Here is a 19,670-nt window from a genome sequence, read left to right as displayed (position 1 = left end):
CCCCCTCCCAACCTCCCTTTACTTTTGGACTGCTCTCATGTGTTAACCCACCCGCCCACACCTTTAAACCCGTTTGGGGAATATTTCAAATCTGAAGGGGGAAATCTTGAGCGATGGATCCCAAGGAATGTTCGCAAACACTCCAGGCCAATGTTTCTTGTATTTGGTCACAGGTGTGCCCTGCTTTTGTATACTATAATATCTCTATTGGTGAGAAAGAGGAAGAAAATTATGCTAAAACCACGTGGATAGAAAGGAAAACGGCACTGCTGGAATCAGGAAAGGAGCAGCATTCCTGTTCTCCTTTACATACATGTGTATACTCAGATAAATAATGATACACCACGGCAGTGTGAGGGAGGCTTTTAACAAAATACAAGCTTCAAAACAGGAACATTTTCCCAAGTTTTCAAAAACTTAATCTGAGCAAATGAGTGACAAATCAATGTGATGCTTCTAAATATTCTCCTGCCCCAATACTGCTTAACTCCTCTTCTCAACTCCTCCTAACCAGTTAGTGGTGAGGAGAAACGAGGTTTGTATTTCAATATACAGGTGTGTCCAGGGGGTGAGATTTAAATCACGTATCTGAACATACCAGAGTCAAGGAGGAGTATTCTTAAGTGTGTAGATAAAATCCTTTCCGGGAGGTCTCCATGCCCATCCCCACTTCCTTCTCGAGACTGCTGAGGGCAAGTTATATTTTTTAAAAAGGTAGTAGGCATCGGTGTTTCTGGTTTTGCTTAGTGCGTCCTCATCGTATTCACTCGCTGGGGACTGGGTGAATACGATGAGGACGCACTGAGGGACCCGAGTTCAGTGAAATCCTCAAACGCTTACGCACAGGGTGCTGGCCCACCGGGCTGGGCTCTCTTCCCAGGGGTGCCCGAGAGGGAGCACGCGAGCCCCGCACAGCCAAACCCGGGCAGGAGTGGGCCCCCGCCGCGTGCACGTGTGCCAGCCTGGAAGTGTCGGCGCGCGCGTGGCGGGTGCGTGCCGGTGTGTGTGCGTGACAGCGCGCGCGTGGCGGGGTGTGCAGGCGCCAGGGCGCGCGTGCCAGCGCGGGGGTGCGAGGGAGTGCGCGGGGGTGGGAGCGCCGGGGGCTGGCGGGGCCCGCGCCCGGGGACGAGACCCTCGTGCTCCGGCTCTGCGCTCCCGCAGCGCCCACGCCGGCGAGAGGAGCGGGTGATGACTTCGTGACCTCAACGTTTCCCCCCACCCTCCCGCCCCTCATGTTCCCGCGCCCGAAAGGTGCAGAACTCTCCCCACTCGCTCCGGACGAGACCGAGCTAGGCGTCGAGGGCGGGCGCCGCCGCCGACCGGAGCTCGGGCTCGCTGGCCGCTCAGACGCCGCGGTGTGGAGTGAACGGACGCGCGGCGAGGTGACCCGCTCTGGGCAACGCGGGCGCAGCTGCCCCGACGCAAGGCACTAGCTGGTCTGGGGCTCGGGCGAGCCAGGGCCGGCGTGTCGGGGCGCGCGCTCTCTCGGGCAGGCGAGGGCCGGGCCCCACGGAGGCCCCTGCGCCCCCTGCATCCCCACTGCCCGCTTCTCCGCCCAGCGACCCCGAGCTCCCAGGCTGCGGTGCGCCAGGCCAGACCCGAGTGAGGGCGGAAGACCCGAGCCGCAGGGAGGCAGAAAGAAAAGAGGTAGCAAGCCCCAGACAAGGGATCCTTAATTACAGATTAAAGGCAAACAAAACCGTACACCACATTTTCCATGTGTCAGCTGACGGCCGCGACAAAACGAAACAGAACGCTGGGGGGTGGGGGGAGGCCCCTTCTTACCTGCCCCCCACCCCTTGACAAAGTGTGTAAATGTAAAATGCATTAGGTAGTGACTCTGGATAGGTGGTGCCCGGGGCCAAATCGCAGCTGCACGCTCCTTCGTGTAGGAAGACAGTTTGCTGATGCACCCAGAGGTCTGGGGAACCTCTTACAAAAAAGGGACTACAAATGCTCCGCTTGAGCACATTTTGCTGCTTTAAAACTTCATTACTCATATATTTTAAGTTAAAAATTTTTGTGCTTAGAATGTTGCAATTCATTATCTTCAGTAAAATTCGAATACACACACACATACACACAATTTTGTTTTGCAATTTTGTAGATTCTATTTTATTGGCCTGTTATCACAGCATTAGAAATACAAGGGGAGAAGCCAAGCCGATTGAAAGCCAGGGACATAGCTGCAAGCACCGGAGAGCACAAGTTCCCCTCCATGGCTCTGCGGCTCAAATAGAAAAAGGAGAGATGTCTGCTTTGATTTCTTTCCTTTTAATTAATCATGATCACAAAGCAATCTCCACCCTGTCCCTGGGATTTAAGATACTGGTTTAACGCCACCGTGTCCCGAATTCTCCATAGAAGGTGGAAGTGTTCAGAATCTAAAGTCCACCCACTGACCATTAAAAACCTCTAGGTCTGTGCCCTCATTTTTAATACTCAAAGGATCACCCTGAGCCACCACACAGTGCATTCTTCTCTATTTTCCTCCTCCTGTTGCTGGGCCAGTTCTGGAAATTAGAAGGGGTTGTCTCTTTGTTAGCAATCTGTTTACTTTCTTCCGATACAATGAAGCATCAGGTCGAAGGTGACAAGGCTGCTTTGCTTAGTTATTTTTAACTATCTTCCTCTTTGTAGATGTTTTTTTCCACTTTCAGTTATATATTTTTCATTAATGCCATCTCCCCAACAGCATTTAAAAAAAGATTTCCAAGTCCTTTTTTTCCCCCACGTGGTTCCAGTCAAATGATTTACCCACACCCCAAATACTATTACATTCAATATTAACAGCTGCCTATCAGTAATTCTTAAAGATTTTCTGGTTCATATTTAACAATTTAAATGATGGCTAACATTATTGCCAGGCAAATGCCTGAACCAGTAGTCTGTGGACTGGTTGCTAGCCAGACGACGGCCAGGTATAAGAACTCACGGATAAGAACGTGACCAAGTTTCTGCCCTAGTCTCTTCAATTGCAGAAGACAGAGAGCACTCTTTCTCACCTTCCAGGGAAGCAGATTAGCAGATTAACAAAATGATGGAAATCATGCAAGGTTTAAATCCCCCTGCCACTTCTAATACATATTTAGGAAAACTTTAAGATTTTTCCTTTAGGCATCCAGTCTTTCTGTGGTTTAGCCACACCCTCTCCCCTTTTTGGCTTTATCCTTCTGTAAAACAAGTAAGGTGAAGGAGCAGATCAGGAGTTTTTTTCTTTTGGCTTTCCTGTGTTTGAGTGGATCGTCCTGTTGCCATCATTTTCGTCCAGTTGTTGTTAGTTCATGTTCTTACCACCCACCAAAGAATAGCACAGGATTAAGTTTATATTAATAAATGATGTGCATGAGTAGGTTTTTAAATGCCAGAGTTATGACTTATTTTTTAAAATGGGTGGAGAAAGGAGAACAGCAATAAAACTAGCTCCATTCAAAATCCTTGGCTTCACACATCTATGTGGGTTTTTCTTTCTTTGTTTTGGTCTTTTAAGTTTTTTTGGACATACCTCTTATTTCCCTTTAAATCCTATTATCATGGACTAAACATTTTTTTGACTATCTTTGTCCATAGCTTGAAACTCTGTTTATTACAGTTAAATTTACAGAAAGTATTATATGGTGGTCCTCTTTTCTACTTCCTAAGAGTTTATAATTGTCCCTGTTTATCTCCCCCACCCATTAAAAATTCCATAATAAATCCCTGCACTAAATAAATTAAAATCTGCAACTTCAGACACCCAAGGAAGAGGACATTAATCCACTTAGTAAAATACTCAAGACCTCCCCCTCTCAATTTCAGCTCTTCTTAATGTAACATTCAGTAATTGCAGCTGGCTCCTTATACTTCCCTCCCTCCCTTTTATTCTGAATCATATTGGCCTTGCTTAACCTTCATTTCCTTTTCTACCCCCTACATTTGTCCACATACTTTTCTTTGACCATGTTTTTGTCTTTCTCTTTCTCTTTCTACTGCGTGAAGGCAATAAATGAAGCTTTCTAAGAGCTTAATACTTGCTGGTAAAATCCCATCCTACCTCCCCATTCTACTATTAACGCTTTGTACAATTTTTATGCATCCTTCAGTTGTGTAGTTACTGCTCTATATTTTTCTGATTGATCATTAAGTTATGCTGGCTTTTCAGAACTGCCTCCATAATCCTGAAGCAAAGGCTTTTTACTTGGCATGCTCTCTGCCTTTGGAATGCCTTTCCTGGCAAGGACAGGCGCTTTGGTTTGACTATGATTCTTAAGTTACAATTCAAAGCTAATTTGTTCAGTTAGGTTTCTACTATGAGCAGCTCTGTTTCTCACCGTTAAGTGCTCCATGATGCTGCTTAGTTGAAGGGTGTGTTGTAAGTGTAAGATGTAATATACTTATATTGTACTTGATAATCAGTTTTCAAAAACAGCTGCATGCTTTGATATCTGTGTAAGGAAATATCCAAAGATAATATACCATTGGTATTTATTACTCTATAATTAAGGACGTGTCAGTGTTTCCCTTCCAAAAAGCCCCCTATTTTCAGAAATTCATATCTCAGGCATAAATTTCCCTATGAATTACAGTCTAATACCATATTAGAAGTTTCACCTTTTTAAGTTATCTCTCCCCTTCGTTTTCTTTCTGGGAAAGTAAGTCTCGGGATGTAATTTCTGTGTTATCACTTTTGGATGAGAGGAAGCAGGCCCAGTGCTGCACAGTTAAAGGTGCTACCACGCTGCCACCTGCTCCCTCTGCTCTTCCGCCCTGTGCGGGAAGGTGCGGGGGGCTGCCTTTCGGATGAAGGTCAGCCTTATACATACCTGGGTGAGCAGCGTTGTCGCTGTATGATTCGAAAGGCAGTAGAGAAGGATTAGTTGTTCAGAAATATCACAAACGCCACAGAGTCTGAACTTTTAGTACAGAAATCAATTCTTCTGCATTCCTCTCCTTTTGGTCACTGAGAATACAAATACTGGCAGGTGTAACATGAAATACACCTAGAGTAAGGTATTAGCGACTTATTAACACATTTATTCTGACAGTGAAAGTCAGAAGGAAGAAAGACGAGAAAGAGATGAGAAGACAGATGTTTTTCCCTTCTTGAAGAGTTGGTCTTGACTACTGCCCAACCACAGCCTAGTGAAAGAGCCCTGGAAAATCTGAGTTCTAGATCTGCCTGTACCACTGTGGGACCCAAGGCAAGTCAACTCCTCCTCAGGCCCCAGTTTCCTACATCTCAAATATAGGAGGTTACAAAAATAAGTGCTTCTCAGGAGGCCCAGGGAAGTTACCTAAATGTATGAATTCAGCAGAGGGTAAGACCACAGGGAGTGGTTGGGGCCTGTGACAGATAGGGTATACTCACTGAATGCCTCCCTAAAGGGAGAATCAGAGTAATAATAAAAACAATTAAAATATTGGCCACACTACACGGTCTCTTAATATCCCTTTTAACGTCAGAAATGTGGGCCACAAAATAAACACCCCCACTGCCCTTTGCTGCCTCCTGCCAGCTGGAAAGAGAAATAAAAGGGAACTAGGGGTCCTACTGAGTCATGCACACTGCACTTGGTGCTTCCTGAACGGCACATGGGTGACAATGACAGCATGCCACATAGCGAAAGGCTTATACAAAAAAATCTTGTTTCTGTAACACACTTCAGCTCCTGAATATGTCACTATATGTGCCTTAATTTTCTCGTTTGTGAAATGATACTGGAAACATTAAAGTTGCAGATCTAAAGGATTTCAAATTGCTTGAGAAAGGTCATACCAGTATTCCTAGGAGTCACATCTTCTAGCACCACACCTCAGGCCTGCTATTTAAATGCAGTAATTGATAGGAAAGTAATATAACCATTTAAAATGATCTTCTAAGAATCATCAATTCCTTATATCAGTTTATAAAAACAATTAGGATCCTCTCCTTGGAGTTGGAAGAGGATAAGGAATCAGTCAGATAATGATAGATGATGGCAGGACACCTGAAAAAACTGATCCCAAATTCCAATATAGAGAAATGTACTGCAGAGTGAGTGGGGAGCCTGGTCCCTGAAGCCATCTGTGCCTCACATGCAACGAGGCATCCCACAGATACCAGGGAGAACTCTTCCCCTGGGATAGATTGCAAGGAAAGGACAGAGACCATGATTCGCTCCTGTGTCTTGAAGAGGAAAGGGGACAGGCAACACTCCGGGGACTGGGCAGTGTGGACGGGAGCTCAGAGAGCTCTTGTGCTCTAACAGGCAGCTCTGAACTTTTTGAGATCCAAAAGACTGGGCTCATTTAACATCTGCATTCGTCTTCCTTTCCTTACCCTTTAAAAGGGAGTTCAGAGCTACAGTTTTCCATCTTGTGTTTGCAATGCCACAGGCATCAGTTAGAAATGGTGATCAGCAGCCCCAAGAAACGAACTCAGGGATAGTTAAGTCTGACTTTCTCCACAGCATGAGGGTTGGGGTGAAGTCCCTAGCTCCTGTTAAGTAGAGGAAAGTCTTCTCATGCAAAGTTGGCAGTAGAGTCGTTTCTGTCACTGTCTGAGGGAAGCAGTTTTCTGACACAATCAATAGTTGAGGAAGACAAGAAATGTTACGGACAGACTGATAGCAAAACTAGTAACATGCTTCCTAAAGTATTTATATCTCCTATCAAAAGGTATATCCAATAAATACACTGAAGACATGATGAAAAGTCATAAAGAATGGCAAGAAGCCTTTGTAGAGCATGACCGAGCTTAAGAAACAGACTGCTCATCATGCAATGAATGCGCCTCTCCCCACTTCTATGCTCTGTTCTTCTCTGCCATAGCTCCTCTGATGTAACCATTATTGTAAGTTTGGTTAATTCCCAGGTTTTCTGTAATACTGTACTTTAATCACACAGGTATGTATCTTTGAACAGCATGTAGAATTGCTTGTATGTTTTTAAAACTTCCCCAGTTATATTTTAATGAATAGCTTTGAAGAGAGGGCATAGGATAGTAGCATTAGTTGTCTGTACCGCAAATCAAATTTTAAAATGAAACATGTTCAAGTCAGCGGTTTATGATATACTCTCTTCTTTGTTAAACATAAGATCTAATATTAAACAGTCCCAAATTTTCCACTGAAAAAGATAGGAAGTTGGGTCAATAGTCAATAGAAGAAGAAGGCTCATGGTGCATGTCAGCATTAAAAGAAAGCACGGACTATCATTTGAAAACTGATTCTATCATTCACAGAAAGTATCTTTTGAGACCTAAGTGAAATTTCTTTTGTGGCTCATAATATTTCTGGGTAGCAGATGCTTTCTCAAAAACAGATTTTACTTTTAAAAATATCAAATATAATTAACACCTTCAACATAAAATGAAATCTTTGCTTCCAGATGCATTTCAAGGTGTTGAAATTAATCTATGCAGCCCTCTATGGCTGAATTTCCATGGACTTATGGATTCTGCTGCCATATTGATGTCTGAAGGATTGAGAACAGGAGCAGGGCATTTAAGCTTAACTGTATTTGAAGGATGCTTATTAAACCAGGAGCATTTTAAAAAAGGTATTTGCATCTATTTCTGATCAACACAGTATAAACGAGTAGGTTAAGAACCAGGTGCCCTGACAGTTGTTACAGAAACACCTAGCCAGAAACACAGATTAAGTTTAGGGCAAACTGTGTTTCAAGACATTGTATCAAAGTCTTGATGATGGATGGACTTTTAAAGATACTTACAATTAAAATTGGAAAAGAAAAAATTAACAATTGAAAGTTAAAAAAAACGACTGAATTTTCCATCAAACATAACTCAAAACAATAAATGATGGGGGTGGTTGAAAAGGGAAACAATTCATGAGTTATATTGTAGTCCCAATTATCCACTGAGACTTCAACAAAATGCTGATAAACTTATTTAATAACACTCCATTCCACTAGGTCATGGGCGTTGAGAACCATGTGCGCACATGCACACGCACTCCTACATATTTTTAAATGTTAAGAATTACACATTTATAAAACATTTTATTGCTTATGTGAATGAATAGCAACTCTGACATTACAGTCTTCATATGTTTGTTTGTTTTTTTTTAATTTTATAAACTGCAAATCTCAGCATCATGCAAATAAGTGACACCTTTAATGTAAGTTTTTGTCCTGGGAGGAATGTTGGCCACAGCTAAAGGCAGAATTTGATTTGCGTTTATGAGTGTAGAAAAAATGCCCACATACAGGTAACTTTCAATATTATATTTGCCTAAATCAGGAAAATACATAAATGTTTAGTGCTTTTTTTCCCCTATCAATTAGTGAGAAAAGACATATGGGTACTAGTCGTGTGTAGAATATCCTAGCCACTATAAAGTATAAGCCTATTATTTTCAGAATAGAAAAACAAAGTCAATGAAGCACTATTTCCTGGTTGTGAGACAATATTATTTTGAGAAGATGTCATCTGTGACATAGCACCTGACAGAAGCAAACTGACACATCTGGTTTATCTCAGTAGACAGCATAAAGTATAACCCTGCCCAGGAGAAGTGGCAAAGAATTTCTTATTCATATTTATATCTTTAGTTTTGCTCTCCAAAGGAGCACACCTGCTAGATTCTGAGTTCCACAGTCTTAGACGGGAAGGAACTTCCAAAATAGTCCTTAGCTCTTTGTTTTCTGGGTGAGGAGGTAATTTTGTTCACTGGCTTCCCTGTAAGAGTCTAGAAGCCAGTGCTGTGGTGGCCCATCACACACTGTGGGTCTCATAAAGGTTGGAGGGAGGAGTCTGTTCAGATGGAGCTTGTTGTTTCTGCTTCTTACTCTTCCTGCTTTTAAATTCCCAGGCCTCATGGACTCTGAACTCCTGATTTCTTTGATATGCAATACTGCCTCTCTCCCAAGGCCTTTGTCTGACTCCCTAACCTTATCTATTTCCTGCTTTCGATTTTGCTACCTGTCAAATGGGCCTTATTGGACTTCTGAATCACTGCCTTCTCTATCTAAGATGCCTGCTAGCCCACTCAATCCTTCCAGAAGCCAGAAAGCCTAGCTTGCCCCTTGTCTAGCCACCTTTCCCTGGCTGTGCCTCACTCTGTGGTGTATAGAAGTTATTCATTTCAAAAGCTAGGAAAGTTACAATTTACCTGTCAGTAAACAGAAGATGGTTTATCAACAGACTTTACCTTAATGACTACAAATGTTTACCTCCTGCTTTCCAGAATGCAAAGAAAATCTTGGAAATGTCATAATATCTTACAAACATTTGCAAAACAGATCCTTGTTCATCCGGAAAAGAAACAATTGTATTCGTTGTCTCTGTCACAAGGAAACATTCAGTGAGAAACATATAGGTAAATGTATACATCTATACGGAAATGAATATGCTAATTAAAAATGGCAGTGGGTACTTTATTAAAAACTTATTTTACCATCTAGCTATTCAAAACATCTTTACATCAACAAACACAGCAGTTTGACTATTGGAATCACAAGCGTTTATCTTGAAAAGCTTATATTTGTAGGTGGATGCAAGTATTTTTAAGAAATATTTCTATCAAAATTACTGGTTTTGTTAGAAGTATTTTGATTTCTCTATTTTTACCCGGGAAAAAAATTAAAACAACTATGTCAGTGTTCATTTTATGGGCTAGATGGCCTCACTGTGTTTGTCATGCTTGTCCGAATTACAGCTGTTTATCTTGCAACTTTCTTTAAGATTAATGAAATGCAAATGTAACTATGTGAATCATGGGAATACCTGCCAGACCTCTTATTAATATCTTCACTTAAAAACCTGTGCCTGAGAGTCATTAATTTGCTAAAAGAGAAGTGCTAAAGCAGCCCTTTGCCCACAAACAATTCTGCGATGGCTGCCCAATTAGTTCCGTAGCATTCTGATCCTCCTTTCAGGCCTCGTGGCCCTTTGAGGACACAAGAAGGCTCCGATGATAACCTGGCAACCTAGGTAGAAACCCAGCCAAGTGTGAGCGTTTGAAGCTGCAGTTTGGCTGCCATCGTGTCGGCGAAAAGAAAGAATTCAGGCACCATGTCATCCAGTACAAAGGATAAAAACGGATTCAACCGGAAATTCAATGTGGCACCACATATGGGATACATGAGTGCGGTTATACAACAGGCCACATATTTTTTTGAACAGTCTCCTACATGTGATGCCGAGGACATGTGTAACCATCATAACGTCTCTAGGAATCTGTATTTAATTTGAGTTGGGGTGGTGGCAGGGATTGGAGATCTGAAGCCGCCACAGGTTTGTGGCAGATGGCTCTGTGTCAGCTATGACAAGCAGCCAGGCTCAGCTTCCTCTGCAGATTTTCTTTTCTCTCTGATCAGGTAAATATGGGCACACTCTGGAAAGTTCTTCAGATTCTGCCTTAGGCTGCAAGTTTGTGACTTAGCCCCATCTGTCACAAATCTTCCCTAGGTTCTGTTGTAAGCAGAGACCTGAATTTACCATGTAGGGCTGCCCAAGAAAACGGAGTGATTTCACCCTGCAGTGAGGAGGAGGGAGAGAAGAGAAAGAAGTGAAGAGCATTAATGACTGAAAGATGAAAGTATGCTGAAAATTTATATCACAAACTTGCATCACTTACGTCAATTACATTTCAAAAAGCCACCAAGTAAATGGTTCTTGAGTTTCATCACCTCAAGAAATCTCAATTTCTGATTGGTTTAAAGTGTCGTTGTATTTCCAACCAGAGAAGAAGGCTACCGCTTTTTGCAAATGGGTATATTCTGTTGCACACGGATTTTTTGGTTTATGTTATGAATGACAGCCATTGGAAGTTCATCATCCAACGTTTAACTTTTATAAAACACAAGACATAACACTATACATACAAGTTTTTGCTAATATGAATTTTACTTTTAAATGATGAAGACACAAAGATAAATGCCACTACTGCTATTATGTGAAATTTATAAAGCGCTTCATATTTACAACAGGTTTGTATTCATTATTTCATTATAGCAGTACCTCAGGGGGAAAATGCTATTTTAAAAAAAAATATTCTTCCAGGTTTACAGATGAGTCATAAAGAGGCCAAGAAAGGTCAGGTTGCAAATGAGTAAGCAGAGAAGGACAAAACTTCTCACTGATCTTAATCAGCCAAAGCATATCTGTGATGCTAAATGGCTTTTTCCTTTTATTTTATTTAGACAAATCAAAGGAAAGCCAGACCAAATAAAATTGAGGGAGGAGGTGAAGAATGAAGGAAGGAAGGGAGAGAGGGAAAAAGAAAGGGAAGGGAGGGAAAGGCAGAGGGGAGAGAGAGAGAAAGAGTGAGAGACTGAGAATTTGCCTTAATTGTGCTGGTGCAGTTGAGAGAGTTTAGAATTTTTAGAATGTCACAAGCATTTAAGTTGTCATGTTTAAGAAAAAAGTAAGGACTCTGGAGCAGTATTAAAACTAGTGAGCAGCACCTTATTCAAATCTGAAGTTTATGCTCAAATTAAAAGGGAACTGTAAAGTGACCAGTTTCTTGAAGGAAGCAAAGTGGCTTGGCGGTGGTTCAGGTATAGATAGCTTGACATAATCAAGATAACTACAAATGGCTTTTCTGGGCAATGAGTGTGAATTTTAAGCTTAATTATTGTTTGGAACTAGTTTCAGGCAGAACTCTAAAAATTCTTTTCTCTTCCAAATAACAGCAGGTCATAAAGGTTTTGTCATGTTGGAGAACTTGAAGAGTATAAAAAAATTAGCAGCGATCACCTGAAAAAATCTTAAGAAACTACAAGTCACTTTGAAAAAGCAAAAGAAAGAATGGCATCTCTCTCTCTCTTTTTAAACCAGAGAATACCATTCAATTTATAAATGAAAGTAAATGAAAAATGAGACAAGAATGAAAATCTCTTGTCAATCCGAATGATGTCTACCTTCTACAACTGCCCTATTTGTACCCTTACATTCATTTCAATACTGGTAATAAGGAAATAGCTATAAAATGTCTTTCAACAGCATTTAAAAATATAATGATCAGGGTTCTCTAAAAGCATGAAATACTAATCTCAAATAATTGTTGAGAATTTTCAGTAAGTAAATTCACATAGTATAATAAAAGAGAGGCAAAAAAAAAACCCAAAAAAAACAACTTCACGATATTAGACTTGCTTGGGTTAGAAAGGAAGAACTATTGTTAGTTTACGAAGTCAATCCATGGCTGATTCTTTTGTGATCACTTCTAGAAACCTGTGTTCAAGTTACGTTTAGAGGAGTCACTGAAGAGGTCCCTATTTTATCTCTGTGAGAAGTACGTATCTGGGGCATCTGCCTGACCTGAAAAAGCACGTGTCGACAGCACAAGTTTACAGTCAATGACTAAACTGTCGACATAAACTTTCTAAGAAGTGGTTTTATATTTTTTAAATTAAGAAAAATGGTTTTAGGTTTTTAAAAATTATTAAGATACATTTAATTTTTGCATGTACTAGATTTCTCTAATGATCCTAAGGGAAGTGTGTGTGTGTATGTGTGCACACGTGCGTGTGTGTGCATGTGTGTGTAAGAGAGTGAGCAAGTACACACTTGCATGCAAATGAGGAATTTACACATTTCAGGTCTGAAACTATTTCAGGTGGGAAGTCAGAGACACAAGTGTTCTGTGATAGAAGGAGTCACTTTAAGAAAAAAAGTAAATTCTGTTTCTGCTTTTCACTTACTAGCATTCTGTTTCAAATCCTGCTTCAAGTTATACCCCAAACTCTCACTCATATTGAAAGTATAATGTCTGATGTGAGAAGAAAGCCAAGTGTTAGTAGCCTTATTCTAGTCATTAAATTTCTAAGTGTGAATCCATATGAAAAATCCTATCCTAAAGTGAACTCTATATGATAAGAAGTTGAAATGATTTTAAAATGTAAACTTTTAACAACAAAAAAAGAGTAAGGTGTAAAAATGTAAAAGGAACAAATTAAAGAATTCAGTGACATTCTATCCTTTTAGATCTTAGAAGCATATGTTTTATAAAAGCAAAACAGCACTGTCCAATGAAATAAATCTAAAAATAACTCCCAACATTCTTTTCACAGTACGCACAAAAGATCTTCTCCGACTGCATAAGAAAAGTAGGTAAAAGCTAAAATGCTAATTCTCTAGTATTTAGCAAAAGCAAATGTTACCTGAAAATGTGTCTATTTATAAAACACAAGATAAAAAATTACAATAACTTGTTGTACCATTATTATAAAGGCTTACAAGGCACTCTTTTTTTTTGGCTTTAAATCCCATAACAACACACAAACTAAATCTGTGGTCCTTCCTGTGCTTTTAACTCTATAACTTGCAACATGCCAGTTTTTCCTAATAATTGTATCATAAAACTCTTGATTACTTAAAATTTTAGACTAATTTATTGATTTCTGAAATTTTTAGACAATATCACTAAGCACTATGGATGAAGGGTTATGTGAAAATGTATTATAGATTTATAAGAGAAAAATCCATGGTACACAATACTTAAAAATGAATTATATAAATAAGCTCTTATAAATGCTTTTGCATGAATTTCTAATTCATAAAACTTTGAGATGCAAGTTTTTAGGGTGTACAAACTAAAAAATATTTAGGTACTAACATGTAACAGCTCAATGAAATATCATTTAAAATACATGTTTTCGTTTAAGCTGTGTGAAGAACAATTTGGTATATTAACAACATATCTCTAAGCTGCCATTCCTTTTTTTCAGAAGTTGTTTGTAAAATAAATAATTATAGCTATGTTATGGCAATAGTTGAATGAAAATATTTCAACTGGACATCTGCTTTCTTTTCTTACTAGAGGCAACTTGTTGCAGTGACTTTTGAAATAGTTAAAAATTTGCAGATGCAGAATAACAGGGCTAAGCAGTGTTACAAACTGATACATTTAATGGTGGAAATACATTTATAAATACGTCACCAAAAATTCAAAAGGAGGAAAAATCAATAATTTGACTGAGAACTCACCGAAAATAGCTTTGTGTCATATATAGAAAATTCAAATTTGTACTAATACTTGTATTTCCTCAATTTTCACTATCTGCATATTTTGACAGTCTATCACATGGGAAACTAGTCGATTGATATTTCATACAAACAAAACTGCTACTGAACTTTAAAAATTAAGAAATATTGAGGTAAACCTTGGACGAGTGTTTCCTCTGTGGAGCTTCCCATGTATACAATACAATAGTATTGACTCAAGGAGTAATACTGAAGCTGGAACTGTTCAGTCAGCATTTTAAACTATTATGAGCTACCTTCTGAACCATTGCCAAGTTAATAGACAATGAAAGATAATGAGCTTGAAATTGGGTGTTAAATTGCATTTTTGGTTCTCTCTCTTTTTCTTGAAGTTTAACTGTTTCCTGTAGAAACAAAGTCATGTTTTGATGTATCACTATGTAAATATGTATTTTAGGCTATGAACAGGGAAAGGAGAAAAAAAAAGGCAGAGAACTGTATTTCATGCAGAAGGTTATATATTAATGTAGGAAAATTAAAATATGCTGGATTATAAAACTGCAAGATTATAAACTATACTGGATTTATGTAAAATGAAGATGCTACATTTGAAGAATATAAAAAGGTATATTACTCATGGCCTAGAGCCACCTTCGAAACTCATAAAGCAGATTTATCCTAGTTCAATTACTTAGACTTTTAGTAGGGCTTCTTTGTGTTACTATTTCAACAATGTAAAATTCTTGATTCAAATAAGGAAAAGAAGATAATGAACGAGGGGAGTGAATAATGATGCTGTTTACACTATTTTCCCTTTGCCATTCAGAGATGAGGCTGACATTCTTATTCTAAAGAAACTGGGGATTTTTATTAAATGGATAAGAGAAATATTCAATTCTTAAAAATCACCTTTCAAGTAGTTCAAAAATGAACACCAAACTTCACTAATGTCATTCACCTGAATTTTTGAGGACTAAAGATTTCATTATGATGGGAAGAAAGGCTTATCCTCATTAGTATAATTGTAGAATCTTTCCTTTACTTCCTTTTAAACTAATGAGTTACATTAATCCAGGTTCGTTTTTATAAGCCTCTAGGGGCTAAATGTAAAGGACAGTCATCTTAGAAAACAATAAATTTAAAAAAAAGCATGTACCGTGCATTAAGTGCACGTATTTCATAAGACCTAGGTTAATACAACTGGCATCCAGTTTAATTAATCCTTGTTAGTGTAACAACTAATATCCCTCCCTAGCATGTTTCCTTTAAACATTAGTATGTTAATTAAATGTTTTTTTTTTTTTAAGATTTTTCTTTGTACTTCAATATGGCGTTTATACAATGTAAATCTCTTCTCAATAACTACCTTATAGAGATGTTTTCTTATAATATCTGGTCTCTTGCAGAAATTCTGGAGCCTTTTTGAAAGCTGTTCAGGTGTTGAATACAGATATTCAGCTGCAGGAAAAACAGATACATTTTTAATGAAACAAAAACCTCAAAGCACACACTCGATATTAGTCACTTTACTAATTAAAAATGCATATTGCTCTGTGCTGCCTCGTGTTTTACATTATTTAAGCATGATTTTATAAGGTTACCTCAGCTCACAAGGATGTTTAATGCTAAATAAGACTGTGTAGTTGTGCTGTTTAGACATCTCCTTTGGGTGATTAAAATACATTATTCTAATGTAACACAATGCATATGTGATATATTTAGTGATGAGAATTTTTTCAAAAAACTGGTACTATAGCCGTATGTACCCTGTAGAACAGTTGCATATTATTAACTAGTCAATTGTTTAAATAATTTGGTGTGACTTTCAGTCCCTGATTTTTCTCTGTGTGTATCATTAAAAAAAAAAATCTGTAAGCAATTGCAGCAACATTGACCTGCTTATAAAAATCCATCATTATGGGATGTGTATGCTAACAATGAAGAATGTTATTTGAAAACTTGCTTTTTTGTTATCTTAAAAGAACAGATGGTAAATATAAGCTTACTCTAATGTATTAAAACACTTAAAATTTTCCTTAACACTAACATGTTGACTTGCCAAATAAACAATTGCTCCTGCCTAAGTTTGTTTTCAAACTTTCTAATTTAGCATGAATCATATATTAAATCTCAATAAAGATGAAGGCACATTAAAGCAGCTACCTGGAAATATTTCGGGATAAACCAAATCTTTAGGACAAAGTGGGTAACACCCACAGTACACAGCTTCCAACCTAGAGAAAATTTAGAAAGAGTGTAAGAATATATTAAAAAGACATTACCATCATAGCCAGAAAGTGGTTTTGTTTGCCTAAGTTAACAGAATGAGCCCAGAGTTAACTGGGACAAAAAACATGGTCGGCAGTATAATTCTAAAAGCCAAAGTTGCTCTTTTAAAAGATTTTATTGATCATATATGAATTTCATAGAACAGAACCAACAGCATATGTTTTGTTCACTGAATTAATCAAAGCGCAGCTCTGCATTTTTTTTTTGTTTTTAAAATACTGTTTAACACATTTTATAATCAGCAGATAAACACATGTAACAACATGGTAAAGTATGGACAGCTTTTCTTAATAATGCTGCAGAGCCTCAGAATGTTCATTTTTCAAAAATGTTTAAATAAAATAGCAAATACTTCACTTTAGCACTGTAGCCCTGGAAAAGGTTGAGGCACTTTTAAAAGCATCAGAAAAAAATTTACAATCTGTTGTAATGGGGCATTTTCATTTTAAGCTCATCCTTCAAAACAATTTGTTATTATGCAGAATGTAAAACTCTTCCCCCTTTTGTTGAAAAACTCTCATGAAGATTACTTTAGTGAACATTTTGCTTTCTTGACTAAAAATTCAGCTTACTTTCCATTTTATCAGCAAAGAATACTTGTATTATTAAGCAAACAAACATGAAAGTTTCACTTTGTGAGAGGATTTCCCCATGGACCCACCTATGGGAAGTTTTTCTTCACGTCACAGTAGAAGGGTTAAGCAGAAGCAAGGTATTGCGTCGTCCTTCTGCGTTAGCTCTGCATAATAGCTATTGATCTGACATATAATCAACTTTAAAGATACCACTGTCATTCTGTTGGCTAGAAATTATGCAGTGAAATTCAAAACACCCTTTAAAATATGTTTATTTTCTGAGAAACTCTGAATTGCATCCAAAATGTTGACCAAAGGGGAAATTTATTTTGAACTGCAGATTTTTTTCAACCCAAGAATACTCTGAAGTCATGTCAGTGTTTACCTTGTTTATTTACAGTGATGAAGTACATGAAACTTAAGCTGTTTTTAAGTGGGTGACGTTTTCCCTGTTTTCCTATGTTAACTGAAATTAGTTTAAATGAAAAGTATTTACTTTGAGCTGCAAATCTTGGAAAAATATTGAGTTCAAAGTTTTGCTTGAGAACTGATAGACGTTAGAAAATAATACAGTGGGAAGGCACAGGTTCTGGTTACTGATTATTAATTTCAGAATGCAAACTAGTATCTATTTTTGTGATACACACATAGGGTACACATAGAAATTCTTATTATAAGCACAGCTATAAACTACACTGTGACTATATTATAAAACATTTACAAAAGTTTTGAGTTTATAAACCAATGATATTCTTTATGGACCAAAAGAAAGCATGCACTTTATCTTAAGACATTCAGTTTTTAAATGCTGTGCCAATTGAAAAGCAAATACATATGAACATTCTCTTATAATTACATAAAATCAAAAGAGTGAAGTCATAGGCATTTCAGAGAGTGCACATGTTATCTGCTTTTTAATAATGGATTTGAATTAGAGTATTCTGTTCCCCGAAAGAAAACTGCAGGCCAAGTTACATTTTGAGTCATCATATGAATATGTACCATGCCGTTTCCAAAAAACCTCTGCTAATTAAAATACAGTAAGATAGAAATGGCATTATTTGATTTAGGAAGAAAAATTTTACAAATTTTGGATTTCAACTTCTATTTGTAAATTATGTTAGTCATGGTTATATTTCTAATTCATCAAGAAAAAAAACCCACCATCTCTTTTCGTTCTATTTTTGACTCGTTATGATATACATTACTTATATGAGGACTATGTTTTAAAATATATTAAATAGGTCACAGTATTTTAAAACTAATTTATAAAATTCATTTTCATAAGTTTCTCATATATATATTTTTAAAAATTATCATCTTATGACAATACAATTATTCATCACTTCAATTCTTAGGCACTACCAGTTAAATAATAGAGTTCCAATTGATCTATTGTTAAAATGACTAGTAAATGACCTTTTTATTCCAATTAACAAATCATCTGCCAAATCTATGAATCTTAATATTCAGATCTATTCACTTCAATTCATACAATTTATCTGCAAATAGTTGTTGGGCTTTTGATTCTAAATATAATTAGCTGATAATTTTGCTTGGCTGAATTACTTTTCTGGAGGGCCTGCAAAGGCTCTCAGTCACATTATCTAGCAATAATGAATCTGATAGGTGAAATTTTTACTGTAATGAGGATGAGACACAGTTGTGACACCTGAGTCTACTAATAACAGAAGACTGCTAATTATCGACAGCACTTTTTTGTGTGATGCAAGGAGAAAAAAAATCCCTCATTATTAAAAAATAAAAAGTTACAATTATAAGTGACACCGGAGGAGAGTAAATAAAATGGAGTGATTAAAACATTGCTGCTTTAAGGGTGTTTTTAATTAAGTGGAAATGCTAATGTTGTCATACTTAGCAGATGGGATTAAAATTAGTTATTGTAAGTAACTCATATTTTATGTTATGGTTTCCACAGCATGTCTACAAGATCTAAGAAAGTGATACATTCCATAAGACATTTTAAAAATGAAATTCTCATACTCTTTACAACTCATAATAATGAACATCATGAATAAACTATTGAAAAAAATCCTGCCAAGGATTTTACCATAGTGACTTAACTAGCAAGGAATGTAACCATAATGTACTGGACTGTTACAATCTCACTGATGGTATGTCTTTTGCTTTGCTGATTGTTGCATTCCCTATTTCAATCTCACTCAACAAAAACAAAAGTTTGGTACTTGGGCATTTAGCCAAGATCAAATGTGGTGTCAAGAAGGTAGGGCCTGGATACAAGAAAAGATCATGACCACCCACTAAGGTGATGTTCTAAACTAAAACAGAGGATGCATCATGTAACTGCAGATAAAAACCTAATTGCACACTTTCTCCTACTTTATTTGTGTAAAATTTTCCATCTGCTACATCTAAAGATGTCTAAACTGTTAGTATCAAACCTGCATTCAGCTGCCAGCTGTGCACATTAAGGATTGCAAAACACTAAGTAAATGAGCCAGCGTGAAGCCGAGTGGTAGTGGTCCATCTGCCCAGGGCTGTGGGGAGGGACCCCGGTACCTGGTCCTTTTCAGAGCCTGTGCTTGCTTCAGTGGATAAGAAAGAAAATTAGCCACATTTCTAAGTGTCTCCATTTACAATACCCAATTTATCTGTATTTTCCTGGATAACTTCTGTGTATCTGATGAGTATTCTTCTAGAGCAAGTTAATGGAATTCATCTCTTTTTCAAAGTTCTTTGGATACATTTTAATAAGGCCCCTTTAGAAATTATCTTGAATAGTATGGCTGACAAGATTCTAACAATTTTTGGTGATATTCTGAAGGAGATTTTAAAGTAATCCTTTGTGAAATTTGTTTCTAAAGGGTATAGAGTAAGTCGAACGGCTTTGACTCAATGATTCATGCTTTAAAGTC

General features: G+C 37.8%; 1 protein-coding gene and 1 long non-coding RNA gene across 2 annotated transcripts in view; one reads left to right on the top strand and one right to left on the bottom strand.

The window, feature by feature from the left end:
• Positions 1-1,061: 1,061 nt before the first annotated feature.
• The window catches only part of LOC135276999 (uncharacterized), a 26,412-nt gene continuing 7,803 nt past the window's right edge, over positions 1,062-19,670 (top strand). Inside the window, exons 1-2 of the long non-coding RNA XR_010344608.1 lie at positions 1,062-1,647; positions 5,025-5,180. This is a non-coding gene — a long non-coding RNA (uncharacterized LOC135276999). The remainder of the gene's footprint in view (positions 1,648-5,024; positions 5,181-19,670) is intronic.
• The window catches only part of GTDC1 (glycosyltransferase like domain containing 1), a 406,979-nt gene continuing 395,164 nt past the window's right edge, over positions 7,856-19,670 (bottom strand). The window contains 3 exon segments of the mRNA XM_064382799.1: positions 7,856-10,457; positions 15,276-15,367; positions 16,073-16,143. Of these exon segments, the coding sequence (XP_064238869.1) occupies positions 10,374-10,457; positions 15,276-15,367; positions 16,073-16,143 (247 nt within the window). The 3' untranslated portion in view covers positions 7,856-10,373.

Source organism: Aotus nancymaae, unplaced genomic scaffold (assembly GCF_030222135.1).
Source record: "Aotus nancymaae isolate 86718 unplaced genomic scaffold, 86718_ANA_hifiasm-v0.15.2.pri h1tg000029l, whole genome shotgun sequence".
Taxonomy (NCBI): Eukaryota; Metazoa; Chordata; class Mammalia; order Primates; family Aotidae; genus Aotus; species Aotus nancymaae.
This window is presented reverse-complemented; position numbering and strand designations above follow the sequence as displayed.